Source organism: Thalassophryne amazonica, chromosome 15 (assembly GCF_902500255.1).
Source record: "Thalassophryne amazonica chromosome 15, fThaAma1.1, whole genome shotgun sequence".
NCBI lineage: Eukaryota > Metazoa > Chordata > Actinopteri > Batrachoidiformes > Batrachoididae > Thalassophryne > Thalassophryne amazonica.
Window position 1 is genome coordinate 55,638,316 of NC_047117.1, and position 23,410 is coordinate 55,661,725.

The following is a 23,410-nucleotide window of genomic DNA, read 5'->3' on the forward strand; positions in this document are numbered from 1 at the left end:
GCAGCACAAATTCATTCTCATTCATTCTGTGATGGCTGCACGAAATTAAAAGTGAAGCGGGGGGTCAGGGTGGTTATGGTTATGGTGAAGGGAAGGAGTAGGGTTAGTAATAGTGAGTTTAAAAAAAACGAAAATTTGACTAATTTCCTGATGGGAGCATGAAAGAAAAAAACGCGTGACTGGGCTGGTTAATGCACAGTATATTATATACTCTGCCAGGATCTTTGTGAGGAGTGCATTGCCCGTGGAAGAAGGTACGGGACCAGGTTGTGGAGGGATGTGAGGGAATGACCCGCATTTGTCCTTCTGGCCCTTCTCCTGCCGTCTTTCCCTCAAACTGTTGTCAATTTTAATGGCTATTGTGATCAAGTGGTCTAGGATATCGGATTCGTCCCAGACCGCCAGCTCATCTTTAAGATGTTCGGTAAGACCGTTAATAAATACGCTCTGCAGCACCACAGTGTTCCACTCAGCTTCCGCCGCTAAAACCCGGAACTTGATTGAATAGTCTACAACACTGCGGTTGACAACAGCCGTTTGGAGGCCACCTGCCCACGTATTGGAGGATCGAAGATCATCCAAAACTAATGAATGAAAGCAGAATATGAATCTAAGATGGGGGAGTGCTGGCCCCAGAGGGCCATCTCCCAGTGTAAGGTCTCCGCCCAGAGCAAACTGATAAGGTAAGCTATTTTATTCTGGTCGGCAGAATAAGCTGAGGGACATTGTGAAAAAACGAGTAAACACTGTAATAGAAAAGCTGCACAAGTGTCCACTGAGTCAAAATATGACTGCTGAAGAGTGTGATGGAACTAGAGGTGTGGGTGGTGGCGGAGATGGAGGTGATGGGTGATTTGCCTTGATTTTATTGAAAGAACTGCCCAGTGCTGTGAAGGTGTCTTATAGCGGGCGAGACCAATTCTGCCGCAAAGATGATAGTTATATGCTTTTCACAGGTGTGAAGCAGCTTTTTACTCAGTATTTTAAGAAAGCTGGTGACTGAGCTCTGTGAAAAATGAATAGGAATATTTCAGACACAGGACCTGAGAGGAGGAGGAAAACAAACAAATAAACAGGCAGACCAACATTTTTCATATTATAGTATGATGTGTGAAATTCAAATATATTTTGAATAACGTGTTTCTTATTTTCATTTCAGGATGCTGCTAATCTGACCTCTGACCCCAGGGGCAGTTCGAATGATGACTGTGGGACCAAAGCAATGGTGGTGTTTGAAGAAGCTCTGAACATAACTCAATGCTTTAATGATGCAAAGCAAAAAGCAAAAGAGCCAGCACACATGTTCCTGAAGAAAAGTCATTCAACAGCCATATACACGTACACCAATGCTATGATGGTGGCCACCAATCAACACAAGACAGCAGCTAAAGCAACTGAACAGTCGGAGGATAAAGACCCATCTCAGTGCCACGTTCCTTATTCTTCCCTCAGTGAAGCCATTCAGATTCTGAGGCATAGTCAGGTGATATGTGTGAATACGTACTACAGATCAGATGTAGTTTTACATTACAACATCTCTAACAAACACTTTCGCTTTAGCACCTTCATTTTAGGATCTACTGAGTGGAACCTTTCAAGAAATGCTTCATGTTTTGAAGTACACACATGTTTTGGTGCTGACATAACATATTATTCAGCCTTGATATTAACTGACCAAGTCCTGATTCCTCCCTATGAGGTTTTCAAAGTCACTGACACCCAAACAGACAGACAGAGGTGTAAAGTTATTTACAGACTGAGAAGCATCTTGAACTGTGTTTATGACAAAGACAGCAACATGTTGTTGCCAATATCTGCATTACTGCTGGATGAATTTTGGCTTACTTTCATCATCATTTGTATTATAATTGTATCACTTCTCTTGATCTTTGTCATTGTGAAGGTGGTAAGAATCCATGACAAGAAAAGGGCTGTTTGCAGGGTCATACCCAGGGATCAAAGCACTTACAGTCCTGCAGAAGCTGTCCTTTAAAATGGAACAGAAATAAAATATATAAATAAATAAAATTTGTACACAAGATCTTATTGGTGTTCATGCTTGAAATAATTAAAATGTGTAATATTAATATAAACTGAATACATTTATACAGTGCATGTTGTGAAAGTGTAGGAACACGGACCCACAACAGGGGGCGCAAATGAACGGACAATGGAGGAATCAAATAACACTGTTTTTACTGTTGTGAAAAAGGCACAACAAATACAACCGATTACAATATGGAGATTGAGTCTAATTACAACGGTGTCGTGTGGGCAGGCTCGACGATAGGAGACGTCTGTCCAAGTCGAACCGGAACCAACCCGATTTCCTCTGCCACCGAACCCCGGGAATACTGGAGCCGCCAAGTCCCGAATTCCCAGGTGGCCACTGCCTCCGCTCGTCGGATCCGGTACTGCTGGCAGGAAACAGAAACAGTCAGGTGTGGATGCGGCTGCACCCAGCAACACGGAGGGTGGAGAGTCCACCTCCACCTCTCGTCAACAACAATCAAGAAATGTAGGAAGGTGAGTACTTATCCAAACGCTGTCTGGTAGTCAGCTGTCCTACAGATAATCACAAGAACACAATTAAAGTCACACGTATGTGTAGGCTGAGTTTGTTACCTCTTTGGTAAGGCGATATCTCGGCAAATGAGGTGGAGATGCCGTCCTGCTGATATACCTCCTTATTGATTGGGATCAGCTGTCTCCAGTGATGGGTGACAGCTGTCATCCTGGCTGCTCCCGTAAGGCGGCAGCGCCCTCCGGTGCCTGGAGCCCGCACTCCAGGCAGGGCGCCCTCTAGTGGTGGTGGGCCAGCAGTACCTCCTCTTCAGCGGCCCACACAACAGGACCCCCCCCTCAACGGGCGCCTCCTGGCGCACGACCGGGTTTGTCAGGGTGGCGACGGTAGAAGTCGGCCAGGAGGGCCGGGTCCAGGATGAAGCCCTTCTTCACCCAGGAGCGTTCTTCGGGGCCGTACCCCTCCCAGTCCACCAGATACTGAAAACCCCGGCCCATCCGTCGGACGTCGAGGAGCCGGCGCACGGTCCAAGCCGGCTCTCCGTCGATGATCCGGGCAGGAGGTGGCGCCGGACTTGGAGTGCAGAGGGGTGAGGTGTGATGGGGTTTAATCCTAGAGACGTGGAATACTGGATGAATCCGCAGTGAGGCCGGAAGCTGGAGCCTCACTGCGGCGGGATTGATGACCTTGAGTATCTTGTACGGGCCGATGTATCGTTCTTGCAGTTTTGGGGAGTCCACTTGAAGGGGAATGTCCTTGGTGGACAACCACACTTCCTGCCCAGGACGATACGTGGGAGCCGGGGCCCGCCGCCGGTCTGCATGGTTCTTCGCCCTCGTCCGGGCCCTTAACAAAGCAGAACGGGCGGCACGCCACACCCGACGGCACTTCCGTAGGTGGGCCTGGACCGAGGGCACACCGACCTCCCCCTCAACCACCGGAAACAACGGGGGTTGATACCCCAAGCACACCTCGAAAGGGGAGAGGCCGGTGGCTGATGACACTTGACTGTTGTGGGCGTACTCGATCCAGGCCAGGTGGGTACTCCAGGCCGTCGGGTGCGCGGCTGTCACACAGCGTAGGGTCTGCTCCATCTCCTGGTTGGCCCGTTCTGCTTGTCCGTTGGTCTGGGGGTGATACCCGGACGAGAGACTGACCGTGGCCCCCAGTTCCCGGCAAAAGCTCCTCCAAACATGCGAGGAGAACTGGGGACCGCGATCGGAGACGATGTCTGATGGTATCCCATGCAGACGGACGACGTGGTGGACTAGGAGGTCCGCTGTCTCCTGGGCCGTTGGTAGCTTCGGGAGGGCCACGAAGTGGGCCGCCTTGGAGAATCGGTCCACTATCGTGAGGATGACGGTGTTTCCCTGGGACGGCGGGAGACCCGTGACAAAATCCAGGCCGATGTGAGACCAGGGGCGATGAGGCACGGGCAGCGGCTGTAGCAATCCCGATGTCTTGCGGTGGTCGGCCTTGCCCCTGGCGCAGGTGGTACAGGCCTGGATGTAACCCCGGACGTCGGCCTCCAGGGACGCCCACCAGAAGCGCTGCCGGATGACTGCCACGGTTCTTCGCACCCCAGGATGACAGGAGAGCTTAGAACCGTGACAGAAGTCCAGAACTGCAGCCCTGGCTTCTGGTGGGACGTAGAGTTTGTTCTTCGGTCCGGTTCCGGGGTCCGGGTCTCGTGTCAGGGCCTCCCGGACGGTCTTCTCCACGTCCCAGGTGAGGGCGGCCACGATAGCGGACTCCGGGATGATGGGATCCGGGGGATCCGACGACTCCGTTTTGACCTCATCTTCATGTACCCGGGACAAAGCATCCGATCTTTGATTTTTGGTCCCGGGACGGTAGGTGATCCGGAAGTCAAAACGGCCGAAGAACAGTGACCAGCGGGCTTGCCTGGGATTCAGCCGCTTGGCGGTCCTGATATACTCCAGGTTCCGGTGGTCAGTGAAAACCGTGAATGGCACGGACGTTCCCTCCAACAGATGTCTCCACTCCTCAAGAGCCTCTTTCACCGCAAGGAGCTCTCAATTGCCGACGTCATAGTTCCGTTCGGCTGGGGTCAACCTGCGGGAAAAATAGGCACACGGGTGAAGGACCTTATCGGTCTTCCCGCTCTGGGACAGCACGGCTCCTATCCCTGAGTCCAAGGCGTCCACTTCAACCACTAACTGCCGACTAGGATCGGGCTGCACCAGAACAGGTGCAGACGAGAAGCGCCGTTTCAACTCCTTGAATGCGGCATCGCACCGATCCGACCAGGTGAAGGGGACTTTTGGTGAGGTCAGGGCTGTCAGGGGGCTAACTACCTGACTGTAGCCCTTAATGAACCTCCTGTAGAAATTAGCAAAGCCTAGGAACTGTTGCAACTTCCTACGGCTTGTGGGTTGGGGCCAGTCTCTCACCACCGCAACCTTGGCCGGATCAGGAGCGACGGAGTTGGAGGAGATGATGAACCCCAGGAAGGACAAAGACGTGCGGTGGAACTCACACTTCTCGCCCTTCACAAACAGCCGGTTCTCCAACAACCGCTGCAGGACCTGACGTACATGCCGGACATGAGTCTCAGGATCCGGAGAAAAGATGAGTATATCGTCTAGATATACGAAGACGAACCGGTGCAGGAAATCCCGCAAGACATCATTAACTAATGCTTGGAACGTCGCGGGGGCGTTTGTGAGGCCGAACGGCATGACCAGGTACTCAAAGTGACCTAAGGGGGTGTTAAATGCCGTCTTCCACTCGTCTCCCTTCCGGATCCGAACCAGATGATACGCATTTCTAAGATCGAGCTTGGTGAAGATTTGGGCTCCATGCAGGGGTGTGAACACCAAATCCAACAGGGGCAACGGGTATCGGTTGCGAACCGTGATCTCGTTCAGCCCCCTATAATCAATGCATGGACGAAGTCCGCCGTCTTTTTTACCCACAAAAAAGAAACCTGCGCCCATCGGGGAGGTGGAATTCCGGATCAACCCGGCAGCTAATGAGTCCCGGATGTAGGTCTCCATTGATTCGCGCTCAGGCCGTGAGAGGTTGTACAGCCTACTGGACGGGAACTCACTGCCCGGAACCAAATCAATGGCACAATCATACGGACGGTGGGGGGGAAGTGTGAGAGCCAGATCCTTGCTGAACACGTCGACAAGGTCGTGGTACTCCACCGGCACCGTCCCCAGATTGGGCGGGACTCTGACCTCCTCCTTAGCTTGGGAGCCGGGAGGAACCGAGGAACCTAGACACACCCGATGGCAGGTCTCGCTCCACTGAACCACTACCCCGGACGGCCAATCAATCCGGGGATTGTGCTTCAACATCCAGGGAAATCCTAAAACCACACGGGAGGTGGCCTGAGTCACAAAAAACTCGATCACCTCCCGGTGATTTCCTGACACCACCAGAGTTACAGGTGGTGTCTTATGCGTGATCGGAGGGAGTAGGGAGCCATCTAGTGCCCAAACCTGTACAGGCGAGGTAAGCGCCACCAGAGGGAGCCCTATCTCCCTGGCCCATCTGCTGTCCAGCAGATTCCCCTCAGAGCCCGTGTCCACCAGTGCTGGGGCCATCAGGGTTGAGTCCTCATAAAGGATCGTAACTGGGAGTCGTGTGGCAATGTGGGTGTGTCCCACGTGAATGTCTCGGCCCACCCCTAGCCCAGTTTCTAGGGGCGGGCGTTGGAGTTTAACCGCTCGGGGCAGTCTCTCATATGGTGCTCTATTGCACCACAAACAAAACAAGCTCCGTGGGCCCGTCTCCTCTGTGCATCTGGTGCCCTAAATGTTGCCCTACTCGTGTCCATAGCTTCGTCAGCAGGGGGAGCTGTGGCCCCACGGAGCGCAGGGGCCGTGGAGCGTGGGGAAGGCGGAGCACGGTCGGAACCGGAAGGGAGAGGGACGGCGCGTGCCCGGCCACGCCCTTCGTCTCGTTCCCGCCGACGTTCTTCTAACCGGTTGTCTAACCGTATGACAAGATCAATGAGCCCATCTAAATCCCGCGGTTCGTCCTTAGCCACCAGGTGCTCCTTAAGAACCAAAGACAGTCCGTTTACAAAGGCGGCGCGGAGGGCAGTGCTATTCCAGCCGGACCTCGCAGCCGCAATGCGGAAGTCGACTGCATAGGCAGCTGCGCTCCGACGCCCCTGTCTCATTGACAGTAGCACGGTTGAAGCGGTTTCGCCTCTATTAGGGTGATCAAACACAGTTCTGAGCTCCCTTACAAACCCATCATATGTCAGAAGGAGCCGTGAATTCTGCTCCCAGAGCGCTGTAGCCCAAGCGCGTGCCTCACTGCGAAGCAGGTTTATTACATAAGCTACTTTACTAGCATCAGTCGCGTACATGACGGGACGCTGTGTGAAGACGAGCGAGCACTGCATAAGAAAATCCGCGCACATCTCCACACAGCCTCCGTACGGCTCTGGGGGGCTTATGTATGCTTCCGGGGAAGGTGGGAGAGGTCGTTGAACAACCAGTGGAACGTCTATGTTACGTACAGGGTCTACGGGAGGGAGAGCCGCAGCGGCGCCCGATTACCCCTCCTGCGGACGCCTGCGCGTCCTGTTCTTCCATTGGCCGTTCAACAGCCGGTTGACGCCCCTCGGGATCCATGACGTTGGCCGAGATATCCTGTTGTGAAAGTGTAGGAACACGGACCCACAACAGGGGGCGTAAATGAATGGACAATGGAGGAATCAAATAACACTGTTTTTACTGTTGTGAAAAAGGCACAACAAATACAACCGATTACAATATGGAGATTGAGTCTAATTACAACGGTGTCGTGTGGGCAGGCTCGACGATAGGAGACGTCTGTCCAAGTCGAACCGGAACCAACCCGATTTCCTCTGCCACCGAACCCCGGGAATACTGGAGCCGCCAAGTCCCGAATTCCCAGGTGGCCACTGCCTCCGCTCGTCGGATCCGGTACTGCTGGCAGGAAACAGAAACAGTCAGGTGTGGATGCGGCTGCACCCAGCAACACGGAGGGTGGAGAGTCCACCTCCACCTCTCGTCAACAACAATCAAGAAATGTAGGAAGGTGAGTACTTATCCAAACGCTGTCTGGTAGTCAGCTGTCCTACAGATAATCACAAGAACACAATTAAAGTCACACGTATGTGTAGGCTGAGTTTGTTACCTCTTTGGTAAGGCGATATCTCGGCAAATGAGGTGGAGATGCCTTCCTGCTGATATACCTCCTTATTGATTGGGATCAGCTGTCTCCAGTGATGGGTGACAGCTGTCATCCTGGCTGCTCCCGTAAGGCGGCAGCGCCCTCCGGTGCCTGGAGCCCGCACTCCAGGCAGGGCGCCCTCTAGTGGTGGTGGGCCAGCAGTACCTCCTCTTCAGCGGCCCACACAACAGTGCATCTAGAACGTATTCACAGGGCTTCACTTTTTCCACATGTTGTTATGTTACAGCCTTATTCCAAAATGGAGCAAGTTCATTTTTCCCTGAAAAATTAACTTGCCACTCACAACACCCCATAATGAACTACTCACAACACCCCATAATGACAACTTAAAAAAGTTGTTTTTTTTTATTTTTTGTAAATTTATTAAAAATAAACTAAGAACTAACATACACATCAATTTTTATACCCGTTGCTTGGCAGCAGTTACAGCCTCAAATCTTCTTGAATATGATACCACAAGCTTGCCACACCTATCTTTGGGCAGTTTTGTGCATTCCTATTTGCAGCACCTTTCAAGCTCCAATTCTGGAAACAAGCACCAAAACTGGCATACATACTCCTTAGCAGTGGTGGGCACAGTTCAGCTAATCCGATAACAGATACTTATCAAAGCTAATGTTATTGCTAGCGGATCAGCTTTTCAGATAATTTTTACAACCATCATCAGACAAATTATCTTAAATTTAGTTCTGATAACTTTCAGTCCGATAACATTTTTTGCTGGTAAAGTGAGCGAAGGTTAATGGTCAAAAATGTTTGTAAACCCTATAATCAAACATTTTAGTCCGTCTGTTGTGTATTTGTTGCAGACTGATTGCCTGTCACTTGTTGATGATGCCATCATTAAGCACAAAACCTGATTCTCCGGTCGACGCAGGGAGCATTGTGGGTAGTGTAGTTCAGGTTCAGAAAGGAGATCTCATGGTGCAGCTGCAAGGACTTCTCTTCACCATTTAGACACTGTTGTTGATAAAAAAAAAAGGACACTATTTCTTCAGATGAATCCCACTGAAACTAACAGTAAGAATTTATATTTACGTGTCTTTTACTCTGCCAATCAATGCATTAACGGACGTATTTCAGTTAGGCTGCAGGGTTCCAAACATGAAAAAAGCAGCAGCTTTTTAGTTCTTGTACATAATACTGAGATAAACTGTGACTTCTAATATTGTGTTTTACTGCTTTTGAAAGATGATGACAGTGTTTTGGGTTTTATTTTTTATTCATTCATTTTTCGTGCGTTCTTATGTGTTTGTAATCCTTGAATTTACCCAGCAGCAAAAAGTGAAAGTGAAACTGGTTTATCAGAAGCCGACAGTGTAATCTGATGTGGCCGCGTCCATTGGCTTCTGTGACATATGTTGCCTGTAACGTGACAACTAAGCATGACACATGGTGCAAACTATTCCTTATTAAAATCCCATTAACTCAACCAATAAATTGCATCACTTTTTCGATCAAAATTGGAGCAACTTAATGAAGCAACAGGTTCATGATGAAGTGATATAGAGGAGGATTTTCCTTCACCAAAACATCGAATTTTGGCTGCATCTCAGATGTACCTTCTGGCAAACTGTAGCTGAACTTTCAGGTCTTCATTTTAAGAAAATCCTCTGATTTTAAGAAAATGGTGCCTCTGTCCATTACTACTGTTGTCATGCCTGTGGGTGGTATTGCCTAATATTATAAATCTAAGAAAATAACATTTTTAAAACTATATATAATGTGACCATAATGGCCCCTTGAAATGTTTGCTACAGGTCCATAAGTAATACAGGTCAAGATACAGGTCCTTTTGTAACTGAGTGACTGTACACCAACCACAATGGAGCTGAAATGAAACAATCAAGATGTGCTTGTACTGTTGACTTAAGCATTAAAGAATTACAGCTACAGTTGTATGCAAATGTTTAGGCACCCCTGATAATTTTCATGATTTTCCTTTATAAATCATTGGTTGTCTGGATCAGAAATTTAAGTTAAATATATCATATAGCATACGAACACACTTATATTTGAGAAGTGAAATGATGTTTCTAGTATTTACAGAAAGTGTGCAATAATTATTTAAACAAAATTGGGCAGATGCATAAATTAGGGCACCCTTGTCATTTTATTGATTGAATACATTTATCACTAATTATTGGAACAGAAAATTGGTTTGGTAAGTACATTGACACTTGACCTTCTTATACAGGTGAATTCAATCATGAGAAATGATATTTAAGGTGGCCATTTACAAATGCTTCCCCTCTTTGCATCTCTTCTAATGAGTGGCAACATAGGAGCCTCTAAACAACTCTCAAATGACCTGAAGGAAAGATACAAAAAGCTATCTCAGAGATTTAAGCTGTCATTTTCCACTATGAGGAACATAGTGAGGAAATGGAAGCCCACAGGCACCGTACTAGTTAAGGCCTGAAGTGACAGGCCAAGAAATATCTCAGATAAGCTGAAGTGAAGGATGGTGAGAACAGTCATCGTCAACCCACAGACCTGCTCCAAAGACCTACAACATGATCTTGCTGCAAATAGTGTCTCTGTGCATTGTTCAAATATACAGCGCACTTTGCACAAGGAGATGATGTAATGCAGAAGAAGCATTTTCTGCGTACACGCCAAAAACAGAGTCACTTGAGGTATGCTAAAGCACATTTGGACAAGCCAGCTTCATTTTGGAATACGGTGCTGTGGACTGATGAAACTAAAATTGAGTTATTTGGACATAACAAGGGGCAGTATGCATGGCTGAAAAAGACACAGCATTCAAAGAAAAACACTTGCTACCTACAGTAAAATTTAGAGGTGGTTCCATCATGCTGTGTGGCTGTGTGGCCAGTGCAGGTACTGGGAAATTTGTTAAAGTTGAGGGTCACATGGATTCCAGTCAAAATCAGCATATTCTTGAGAACAATGTTCATGAATCAGTGACAAAGTTGAAGTTGCGCTGGGGCTGGATCTTTCAACAAGACAACGACCCTAAACACTGCTCAAAATCTACTAAGGCATTCATGCAAAGAAACAAGTACAATGTTCTGGAATGGCCATCTAAGTCCCCAGACCTGAATATTATTGAAAATCTCTGGTGTGATTTTAAGTGGGCTGTCCGTGCTCGAAAACCAACAAACCTGAGATGTTTTGTAAAGAAGAGTGGTCCAAAATACCTTCAAAGAGAATCCAGACTCTCATTGGATGCTATAGGAAGTGTTTAGAGGCTGCTATCTCTGCAAAAGGAGGATCTAATAAATATTGATGTGTTTTGTCTGTTGGGGTGCCCAAATTTATGAACCTACCTAATTTTGTTTAAAGAATTATTACACACTTTCTGTAAATCCTATAAACTTTATTTCACTTCTCAAATATCACAGTGTTTGTCTGTTATATGATATATTTAACTGAAATTTCTGATCCAGACAACCAATGATTTATAAAGGAAAATCATGAAAATTATCAGGGGTGCCCAAACCTTTGCATACAACTGCATTTTTACACATTCATTCATTTTCTACGCCCACTTACTCCAACCAAGGCTCACGGGGGTTGGAGCCTATCCCATCAGTCATATGGCGAGAGGTGGGGTACACCCTGGAAAGGATGTCAGTCTGTTGCAGGGGCTCATCCTGACACACCAACTCATTCACACTCACATGCACACCTACAGTCAATTTAGAATCAAATTCACCGAATCTGCTTGACTTTGGAAGTGGGAGGAAGCCAGAACACCTGAAGGAAACCCACATAAACATAGAAAGAACATGTAAACTCCACACAGAAAGGACCAGGCAGAAAGTGAGCCTGGAAACTCCTTTCTCTAAGGCCACTGTGCAGTCTGTTGCACTGGTAGAAATTCAAGAATGATTTGAAGATCAGTCTTGTTTTCATTTCAGGACAAGATCATGTGACCTCTGAACACAGTGACAGCTTTGTATGATGATGGTGTGACAAAGCAACAGTTGTGCTTGAAGTCAGAATTAAGAAATCTCACAGATGTAATTCAATGCTTAGAGCCAACACACAACTACCTGAAGAAACATCATTCATTTGCCATGTACATGTACATCAGCACCATTGTCTTGAACATCAATCAAACACAAGTCAGCAGTCAAAACAGCCAAACAGGTAAAGGAAAGAGAGCCATCTCAGTGCCACTTTAACTCTGGCCTCAGTGAAGCTATCCAGATTCTGAAGCAAAGTCACATGATCTGTGAGTATTAGTTTGTGGTCCAGATAAGTGATAGTTTTACATTACATCTCTAGTAAGCAGTTTTGCTTCCATGCCTTTGTTTTAGCAAGGCTGTCAAGTCTCACACATTGACCGTGAAAAATGCATTTCAACGCATTCACATGCTCACATGCCACCTTAAGAGGTCATGAATGAGGCGCAGGGTAACAGTGGAGTTTTCTGCCAAATTTAGATTATATTAGATTAGATAGAACTCAGCCACATGGGGTGTGCAGCCAGTACATTCTGAGTGCCGGTCCCAAGCCCGGATAAATGAGGAGGGTTGCGTCAGGAAGGGCATCCGGCGTAAAACAAGCCAACCCAACTATGCAGACTCAGAATCGAATTCCCATACTGGATCGGTTGCGGCCTGGGTTAACAACGTCCGCCACCGGTGCTATTGCCCAACAGGGTGCCGGTGGAAATTGGGCTACTGCTGGGCGAAGACGACGAAGAAGAGGAGGAAAATGTTGCCACGAACAGCGGGAGAAGAAGAAAACTAGAAGGGTGGAAATGAGAGTGGGGACTTTGAATGTTGGTAGTATGACTGGTAAAGGGAGAGAGCTGGCTGATATGATGGAGAGGAGAAAGGTAGACATATTGTGTGTGCAAGAGACCAAGTGGAAGGGAAGTAAGAGCAGGAGCATCGGCGGTGGGTACAAGTTGTTGTACCATGGTGAGGACAGGAAGAGAAATGGTGTTGGGGTCATTTTAAAGGAAGAGTATGTTAAAAGTGTGTTGGAGGTTAAGCGAGTGTCTGACAGGGTGATGAGTATGAAGTTAGAAATTGAAGGGGTGATGATGAATATCATCAGTGCATATGCCCCACAGGTTGGTTGTGAGATGAAGGAGAAAGAAGATTTCTGGAGTGTGTTAGATGAGGTGGTGGAGAGTGTGCTCAAGCATGAAAGAGTGGTGATAGGAGCAGACTTCAATGGGCATGTTGGTGAAGGGAACAGAGGTGATGAGGAAGTAATGGGTAGATATGGTATCAAGGATAGGAATGGGGAAGGACAGATGGTAGTTGATTTTGCAAAAAGGATGGAAATGGCTGTGGTGAATACCTACTTTAAGAAAAGGGAGGAGCACAGGGTAACATATAAGAGTGGAGGAAGGTGCACACAGGTGGACTACATTCTTTATAGGAGATGCAAGCTAAAAGAAATCACAGACTGTAAGGTGGTAGCAGGAGAGAGTGTCACTAGACAGCACAGGATGGTTGTTTGTAGGATGACTTTAGAGGTAAAGAAGAAGAAGAGAGTGAGAGCTCAACAAAGGATCAGATGGTGGAAGCTGAAGGAGGAAGACTGTTCTGTGAAATTTAGCGAGCAGGTGAGAGAAGCACTAGTTGGAGGGGAAGCAATTTTGGACAACTGGAAAAATACTGCAGATGTTGTGAGGGAGACAGCTAGGACAGTACTGGGTATGACATCTGGACAGTGGAAGGAAGACAAGGAGACTTGGTGGTGGAATGAAGAGGTCCAGGAAAGCATAAGGAGAAAGAGGTTGGCGAAAAAGTTTTGGGATAGTTGGAGAGATGAAGAAAGTAGACAGAAGTACAAGGAGATGCGGTGTAAGGCGAAAAGAGGCAAAAGCAAAGGAAAAAGCATATTGCGAGCTGTACAAGAAGTTGAATAGTAAGGAAGGAGAAAAGGACTTGTGCCGATTGGCCAGACAAAGGGACAGAGCTGGAAAGGATGTGCAGCAGGTTAGGGTGGTAAAAGATGCACATGGTAATGTGCTGACAAGTGAGGAGTGTGTGCTGAGAAGGTGGAGGGAATATTTTGAAGAGTTGATGAATAAAGAAAATGAGCAAGAGAAAAGGCTGGATGATGTGGTGAGAGTAAATCAGGAAGTACAAGAGATTAGCAAGGAAGAAGTGAGGGCTGCTATGAAGAGGATGAAGAGTGGAAAGGCAGTCGGTCCAGATGACATTCCAGTGGAGGCATGGAAATGTCTAGGAGAGATGGCAGTAGAGTTTCTAACCAGATTGTTTAATAAAATCATGGAAAGTGAGAGCATGCCTGAGGAGTGGAGACGAAGTGTGCTGGTTCCTATTTTCAAGAACAAGGGTGATGTGCAGAGCTGCAGTAACTACAGAGGCATAAAGCTGATCAGCCAGAGCATGAAGTTATGGGAAAGAGTAGTAGAAGCTAGGCTTAGAAAACAGGTGAAGATCTGTGAGCAGCAATATGGTTTCATGCCGAGAAAGAGCACTACAGATGCAATGTTTGCTCTGAGAATACTGTTGGAAAAGTACAGAGAAGGACAGAAAGAGTTACATTGTGTATTTGTGGACTTGGAAAAAGCTTATGACAGGGTGCCAAGAGAAGAGTTGTGGTATTGTATGAGGAAGTCTGGAGTGGCAGAGAAGTATGTTAGGGTAGTGCAGGACATGTACAAAAATAGTATGACAGCGGTGAGATGCACAGTCGGAATGACAGACTCATTCAAGGTGGAGGTGGGATTACACCAAGGATCAGCTCTGAGTCCTTTCTTGTTTGCAGTGGTGATGGACAGGTTGATGGATGAGATCAAACAGGAGTCCCCATGGACTATGATGTTTGCAGATGACATTGTGATCTGTAGTGAGAGTAGAGAGCAAGTTGAGTCTAGTCTGGAGAAGTGGAGATATGCTTTGGAGAGAAGGGGAATGAAAGTCAGTAGAAGCAAGACTGAGTACATGTGTGTGAATGAGAGGGAGCCCAGTGGAATAGTGCAGTTACAAGGAGTAGAAGTGGTGAAAGTAGATGAGTTTAAATATTTGGGGTCAACTGTTCAAAGTAATGGAGAGTGTGGTAGAGAGGTGAAGAAGAGAGTGCAGGCAGGGTGGAGTGGGTGGAGAAAGGTGGCAGGAGTGATTTGTGACCGAAGAATATCAGCAAGGGTGAAGGGGAAAGTTTACAAAACAGTAGTGAGACCAGCTATGTTGTATGGTTTAGAGACAATGGCACTAACAAAAAGACAGGAGGCAGAGCTGGAGGTGGCAGAGCTGAAGATGTTGAGATTCTCTTTGGGAGTGACAAGAATGGACAAGATTAGGAACGAACATATCAGAGGGACAGCTCAGGTGGGACGGTTTGGAGACAAAGTCAGAGAGGCGAGATTGAGATGGTTTGGACATGTGCAGAGGAGGGACCCAGGGTATATAATGAGAAGGATGCTGAGGATGGAGCCACCAGGCAGGAGGAGAAGAGGGAGACCAAAGAGGAGGTTCATGGATGTGCTGAGAGAGGACATGCAGGTGGTTGGTGTGACAGAGGAAGATACAGAGGACAGGGTGAGATGGAAACGATTGATCTGCTGTGGCGACCCCTAATGGGAACAGCCGAAAGACAAAGAAGAAGAAGAAGATAGAACTTTAGCAATCCTTTGGGAAGACTCCCTCAGGGAAACTGAGGTTCCAGCAGCCACACACAGAGTAAGAAGCACACGGAGTATCAAAAAGAAAAACAGTTTGCAAATATAAATATAAATACACAATATAAACACCAGACTTACCCCCAATCTCAATTCTCTTTTTTACCCCTTCCCCTTGGCCCTACCCCTACCCCTACGCCTACCCCTTTAAAACAAGGGGTAAGGCAAAGGGATATGCCTCTAGCCCTATGAATTGAGACACCCCTCCACCTTAGGAGAAAAAAAAAACTGCCCGTGTCAATCTGCCGTCTTCACTGTTTGTTAACATGGCAACCGAAATGCAACTTGTTGCAGTAGCCTGTTTACTCTTTTTATTTTCTCGCCTTTCTGCATAAATGCAAAGAAAGAGAAGAAGTTGCAGATTTCTTTGATGCATCGCAATCATGTCATGTTAATTAATTAATTTGTAATTTATAATAATAATAATAGTATTAACAATTAATTAGTAATTGATTAATGTTAATAATACTAATAATAATTAATCAATAATAGTAATTAATATTATTTGATTAATCATTAATTGATTGATTAGTAATTAATTAATTAGTAATTAAAATAATTTATAATAATAATTTATTAATTTATATAGCGCCAAATCACAACTAATTGCCTCAAGGCACTTCACAAACATCATTTAAAAGCAGAATAAAATGAAATAAGATTAAAACAATAAAAAAGTTTAAAACATAAATAAGTAAAAGAAGTAAATAATAAAAAGAATAAAAAAGACACACAATCATATAAAATACTAATGATAAAACAGAAAAACAGTTTATTTATTTAAAATAAACAGGAAATATATCAGTTTGTGTGCAATGAATGTATACATTATACAAATTTCACTTTTTGAATGGAATTACTGAAATAAATCAACTTTTTCATGATATTCTAATTATATGATCAGCACCTGTATGTTATGGGCTGCATCTAGTTCTGTTAACCTTATATTTCTTTTTCAAATTCTCCCATTTTTTGCATCCAGCCCTATTTCCTTCAGAAATTTCCTTGACAAATAACATCAGTCTATTAGGACGTCAGGTTGTGTGTTACACATATACATGTGTGTGTATATATTTTCCAATTTATTCCCATGAATGAAACTTCTCATTTTCTGCCTGAAAGCTTATTAGGAGACAAGTGTGTTCAGGGCTCCCTGTTTGTTTACAAAATATACACACGTTACAGACCTTGAAATCCAACAGCAGGGATTGATTGTCATGATTCACAGGTAGTCAGGGCACAGCAGGTGGTAGGGAGCAAAATGCAGGCACACAGGCAGGTGGTGGATTAAGAAAAAGGCTTTATCAATAAATCAGGCAGGGTCTGGTACACAGAATGGTAGTCAGCGTTATGGAGGTACAGGCAGGTGATAAGCAGAGGTGTCATCAAAAACAGGCGGAGTTCGATACCACAGCAAACAATGTAACAAGGGCAAAGACAAAATCCTGATCCAGAATACAAGTAAGGTCAAGAAAAACGTGAGAGCAAAAAACTGTGACGAGAGGGCCAGGACGAAGATAACAAAATCAATAAGCAAGCAACGGAAAAGAAAACATGCAGGGCTTAAATACATTGAGTTAATTAGGAGGTGATATGGAGTAGGTGTGGTGTGCAGGCAGGAGGAGGGCGTGGCCTAACAGAGAGGAGAGGCTGTGAGACAAGAGAAGGCTGTGACAGGTGGACAAGGAGGTGACACACAAAACTGGGCGTGGCCAACAGAGCTGAGAAGGTGATGGGCAAGAGAGTGGAGTGATCTGAGGACGTGACTGAGATCCAAAAGAAACTGGATGTGAAAATATGAGAACAGAGAAAGGAGTGCAGTGACAAGATGGACATGACAAATGATACTAAAATATCCAAGACTGCATAGAGACTAAACATGAGCAGAATCAGGTTGGAGAACAAGAAAATCCAAAAGCTAAAACTAGAATAGAACTGACATGAATAATATAACTGAAGACAAATGTGGTAGACCTGACCAATAAACTTAGTGACACAAGTAATCAAATGCAATCAAAAACAGTGGATCAAAACTAAACTAAATCAGAACTCAACATGTGGCAGGAGTGTACAGAAAAACCTGATTTACAAATGTGCTCAAGACAGTGACTGACTAACCAGAAAGTAAAGGATGAAGACTAAACTAGAACAGAACTCAGTAAGTGGCTGAAGAGTAATGAACAAAAAACAAGCTGTGACAAAAGCAGTAATGAACCAAAATCAAAGACGGTGGTTCAAAGACTAAACTAAACCAGAACGGAACTCAAGATGTGGCTATGGTGTGATGAACAGAAAACAAGCAGCTGTGACAAAATTGAAATAATCAGACTGTCAAAAAAGCAGACAAAAGGAAAATCAATAAAAAGACTGACAACAAACATGATGGGTGAGGACCGAGCAGGGGCAAGACCTGACATTGATATTATCCAAAGATTTATGAACATACAAATTAACGTGCTTACACTTTATCGTGATTTTCTCCATTGTGAGATATAAAAGTGCCTTATCGTAGCGTTCGTGTGTATATGCATTATAACGACATTACGATATTCTTCAGAACGACAATATACACAACATGCATCCAGCAGCATACACATTGCTATCGTAGGCAACTGCCTGTAAAGTTTTTTTGGCAAGTTATAACTTTCTAAACAGCGTAATTTGTAATGAAAGCTGCTTCATTTGTGCGGCTCTTTCGGCGCCATGTTTGTTTTTTCGGAGACAGCGGTAAGCTCGTCCTACCCCTCCAAATGGAGTGTGCATTCAGATTCACGCCAAATGGAGGGGTTTGAAGCCCTTCGCCTTCCTCTCCGCCTCGCTCCAAAAAGAGAATTAAGGCACCCCTCTGTCTCTCGTGCCCGCGCAAAACGGAGGGGAAGGTGGAAGGGGAAGGGCCAAGGGGTAGAATTGAGATTCAGCCATACTGATCAATACTGGTTTACTGGCTACTACCGTTCCTCTCATTCCTGACATCTGTCTTCCTGTTACTCCTCCTCCCCCCAAGTAAGGAGTTGTACAGTCTGATGGCCTGGGGGACAAAGGAGTTTTTCAGTCTCTTGGTCCTGCACTTGGGAAGTTTAAAGCCAATCAGAAAACACCTATGGCTGTCAAAATAAGGCATTAGAGTTTTTCACAACTGCTAAAACCCATTTCTTGAAACCTACAGTTTTCTCAAAACCCGGTATTCAAACTACATTCTTGAAACCCATGAATCTTCTTGCAGAATTGAACAATCACCTCAAAACAATTGCTCAAAACCAACCAATTATTAAGCAGCAAAAACAACATTACTGCAGAGCAGTCATTACACACTCCATCAAACAATGGAAAACACAGTGTTCAGGGCCTGGAGAAATGTTTATTGGTTACAATACAGTAAATGCATTTTGCATGACCAACAAAAGAAAAAAAAATTATAACTCAGGATTAGGCATTTACTGTACATACAGTAAAAAATAAAAGAATAGGGAAACATAGTGGAAAAGACAGAATTTTCAGAAAATGTAAAATGGAAGTATGCTTCAAATAAAATCAAATCAAATCAATTTGATTTATATAGCGCCAAATCACAACAAACAGTTGCCCCAAGGTGCTTTATATTGTAAGGCAAAAGCCATACAATAATTACAGAAAAACCCCAACGGTCAAAATGACCCCCTATGAGCAAGCACGTGGCGACAGTGGGAAGGAAAAACTCCCTTTTAACAGGAAGAAACCTCCAGCAGAACCAGGCTCAGGGAGGGGCAGTCTTCTGCTGGGACTGGTTAGGGCTGAGGGAGAGAACCAGGAGAAAGACATGCTGTGGAGGGGAGCAGAGATCAATCACTAATGAATAAAAGCAGAGTGGTGCATACAGAGCAAAAAGAGGTGAATAAAAAGAAACACTGGGTGTTTTGAATTAATTGAAGGCTTTTCAGGGAACTTTTAGGACAACCTGATAATAATGAATTACAGTAGTCCAGCCTAGAAGAAATAAATGCATGAATTAGCTTCTCAGCATCACTCTGAGACAAGACCTTCCTAATTTTAGAGATATTGCACAAATGCAAAAAAGCAGTCCTACATATTTGCTTAATATGCGCATTGAAGGACATATCCTGATCAAAAATGACTCCAAGATTTCTCACAGTATTACTGGAGGTCAGGGTAATGCCATCCAGAGTAAGGATCTGGTTAGACACCATGTTTCTAAGATTTGTGGGGCCAAGTACAATAACTTTGGTTTTATCTGAATTTAAAAGCAGGAAATTAGAGGTCATCCATGTCTTTATGTCTGAAAGACATTCCTGCAGTTTAACTAATTGGTGTGTGTCCTCTGGCTTCATGGATAGATAAAGCTGGATATCATCTGCATTACAGTGAAAATTTAAGCAATGCTTTCTAATGACACTGCCTAAGGGAAGCATGTATAAAGGGAATAAAATTGATCCTAGCACAGAACCTTGTGGAACTCCATAATTAACCTTAGTCTGTGAAGAAGACTCCCCATTTACATGAACAAATTGTAATCTATTAGATAAATATGATTCAAACCACTGCAGCGCAGTGCCTTTAATACCTATAGCATGCTCTAATCTCTGTAATAAAATTTTATGGTCAACAGTATCAAAAGCTGCTTACATACTTCTACTTGTTTGTTCCACTTTGTTATGGGTTTGTGTTCAGTCATCTGTCTTTTTCTGTACAGTGTTATTTTCTCCGTCAGTTTGGTCCCTGCCTGTCTTATCTTCTGACTCGCCTTGGTGACAGTTCCTATTGTCTGTGTCTAAGTCCATGTGACTTTTTATGTCTGTATCACTGTCTGTGGTCATAGTTATCATTGATTATTTTTGTCAGTCTGCAATTTAATTTCCTTTGTTATGGTGTTTTATTCCTGGGGTTAGTTTGATCATGGGTTTTGTTTCTTTATCAACTGTACTTTGTCTTCTTGTGCTATTTTGGCGATCTGACTGTTCTTGTTTGTTGAGTTAACTTCATTCTGTGTTTTCTTCCCCAGCTGTGTCTGTTTTAGAATTTCTCACACCTGTCATTCGTTCGTTCATTAGTTCCTTTATGAATTTATACCTGCACCATTTCCTGGTTTAGTTGCCAGGGTATTCTTATGGGTATTTCCCATGCTGTTTAGTTGGAAGTAATTTGAGTGTCTTTATCACCCGTGGTTAGTAGCAGTATATAGTTTTTTATGTACTGTTCATTTCTTGTTACCTTTCTAGTTGGATTTTGTGGTGTGTTTATTTTAAAGTGGCTTATTAGACTGGAATTAAATGCTTTTTGAACATTATATCACCTTGCGTCTCACCTACCATCTGTTTTCTTACTGCCTGCATCTCTCGGTTATTTGGACATTTCTAATCAAAGTTTGACAGAGTTTCACTTAATGAAAACACGGAATTTCCAAGAAGTGCAACTGTGGATGTCAAGAGTTCCCAGTATTGGTTTTCATTTTGCAGGTTCTTGTTTTATCTTTGATGTATAATTTATATAATTTACGCAATACATTTTGGATTCTGAATAAAGCTGGAGGCATGAAATCAGAGGTCATGTTCAAAGCCTCTGTTGGAGGAGCAGCTCCTGTCAGTTGTGATAATACAACCCCTGGCAATAATTATGGAATCACCGGTCTCGGAGGATGTCACCACTGACATCCCTCTAACATACTCATTTGTCCTCGTAGTACCTTGTACACAAATCACTCTGTGCTATTTTTGCTCCATTTTGAACTTTGCGAAATTAGCGCCATATGCTCAGAGATGAGACTCGTTAGCCAAATAATCTGCCTCTAAGAACCTATAAGAACCACAATTCTCCCGCATTTCTTGAAGGACTCGACTCGCACAAAAAAATTCATGATACACGGCTCGTTATTCATCGTTCATTATTCGGTCTGGCCAGGACTTTACTTCTACACTCGGATAAGACTGAAATGATGGTCCTTGGTCCAGTGAAACATCAGCATCAGTTTGATTAGCTAACATTTAACCTAGGCTCATGTGTCATACATCACAATGACAAAGTGAGGAAACTTCGGGAGATTTTTGTTCTTATGTTGTCCTTTGACCTCCACATTAGAGATATTACGAGGACTGCTTTCTTCCACCTATGAAATAAAGCAAAGATTTGTCCCATCATGTCTATGGCTGATGCTGAGACCCTGATTCATGCATTTCTCTCTTCTTAATTGGACTACTGCAATGTTTTATTTTCTGTTTTACCACAGTCCACCATTAGGGGTATCCATTTGGTTCAAAATGCTGCTGCCATACTCTTGACAGGAAGCAGAAATTTCGACCATATTGCACTTGTTCACAGACTAGCACCTCCCTACTTAGCTGATCTAATTAAACCATACATACCAGACCGGGCTCTGCATTCTCAGGACTATTTTGTGTCCCTAGGGTGCATAAAAAGTCTGGAGGATACACAGCCTTCTCTTATTGTGCACCTGTTTTTTGGAATGATCTCCCTATGGAGATAAAACGATAAAACAGTCTGATTCTGTAGAGACATTTAAGTCCAGACTTATGTTATTTGCAATGGAACAGGTCTCTGCCTCAACTTTATCAAAATTTTGGGTCTGTTAGTGAAGCTCAGGGCTAGCGGCCAGCGATCACCTTCATATTTTCTCTGCTTTTCTGTTGATTTACTGCTAATGAATTATATCTTAGGTGTAGTTTTTCCACAAGACTGATTCTGCTCTTTTGCTCTCTGTCTGAGGTACAGAAAGCGGGACTGCTACTGAAGACAGGATGCCAGATTTGACAGACTACACACTGCAGTCTGCATTTGAAATGGACATTGCCATGAGAACAGGCCCACTGACAGCATGAGAACTGCTGGATGATCCCTGCCTGTGGCATAACCACCTGAATGGACTTCTCATCAAATACACATTCTTTTGCTATTATTCTGTTTCTTCACCTTTGTAAAGCTTTGTAAAACCCTTGTGCTATTTTGGCGATCTGACTGTTCTTGTTTGTTGAGTTAACTTCATTCTGTGTTTTCTTCCCCAGCTGTGTCTGTTTTAGAATTTCTCACACCTGTCATTCGTTCGTTCATTAGTTCCTTTATGAATTTATACCTGCACCATTTCCTGGTTTAGTTGCCAGGGTATTCTTATGGGTATTTCCCATGCTGTTTAGTTGGAAGTAATTTGAGTGTCTTTATCACCCGTGGTTAGTAGCAGTATATAGTTTTTTATGTACTGTTCATTTCTTGTTACCTTTCTAGTTGGATTTTGTGGTGTGTTTATTTTAAAGTGGCTTATTAGACTGGAATTAAATGCTTTTTGAACATTATATCACCTTGCGTCTCACCTACCATCTGTTTTCTTACTGCCTGCATCTCTCGGTTATTTGGACATTTCTAATCAAAGTTTGACAGAGTTTCACTTAATGAAAACACGGAATTTCCAAGAAGTGCAACTGTGGATGTCAAGAGTTCCCAGTATTGGTTTTCATTTTGCAGGTTCTTGTTTTATCTTTGATGTACAATTTATATAATTTACGCAATACATTTTGGATTCTGAATAAAGCTGGAGGCATGAAATCAGAGGTCATGTTCAAAGCCTCTGTTGGAGGAGCAGCTCCTGTCAGTTGTGATAATACAACCCCTGGCAATAATTATGGAATCACCGGTCTCGGAGGATGTTCATTCAGTTGTTTAATTTTGTAGAAAAAAAGCAGATCACAGACATGACACAAAACTAAAGTCATTTCAAATGGCAACTTTCTGGCTTTAAGAAACACTATAAAAAATCAGGAAAAAAAATTGTGGCAGTCAGTAACAGTTACTTTTTTAGACCAAGCAGAGGGAAAAAAATATGGACTCACTCAATTCTGAGGAATAAATTATTGAATCACCCTGTAAATTTTCATCCCCAAAACTAACTGTTGGGTATTTTCTCCTCCAAACATTTTTAAAACCTTTAACAAGACAAACAGAGTCAAGAAACACCAGTGAGACAGAAAGTCAAATTTTACGCTCGGAGTGCAGTCAGGCTGTACACCAAAGCTACACTAAAGTCTGGCCTGCGCTCCGCTCTT

The 23,410-nt window shown here is 44.4% G+C and overlaps 1 protein-coding gene across 3 annotated transcripts in view; it reads left to right on the forward strand.

Moving 5' to 3' along the window:
- The window catches only part of LOC117526913 (NAD(P)(+)--arginine ADP-ribosyltransferase 2-like), a 42,743-nt gene extending 19,773 nt beyond the window's left edge, over positions 1–22,970 (forward strand). For 2 of the 3 annotated variants that reach the window (XM_034189037.1, XM_034189039.1), the window contains one exon: positions 1,160–2,010. In XM_034189037.1, the coding sequence (XP_034044928.1) occupies positions 1,160–1,993 (834 nt within the window). In that variant the 3' untranslated portion in view covers positions 1,994–2,010. Of the gene's footprint in view, positions 1–1,159; positions 2,011–22,088 lie in introns of those variants that run through there. The other variant, XM_034189040.1, reaches the window with a different exon arrangement.
- The last annotated feature ends 440 nt before the right edge of the window (positions 22,971–23,410 follow it).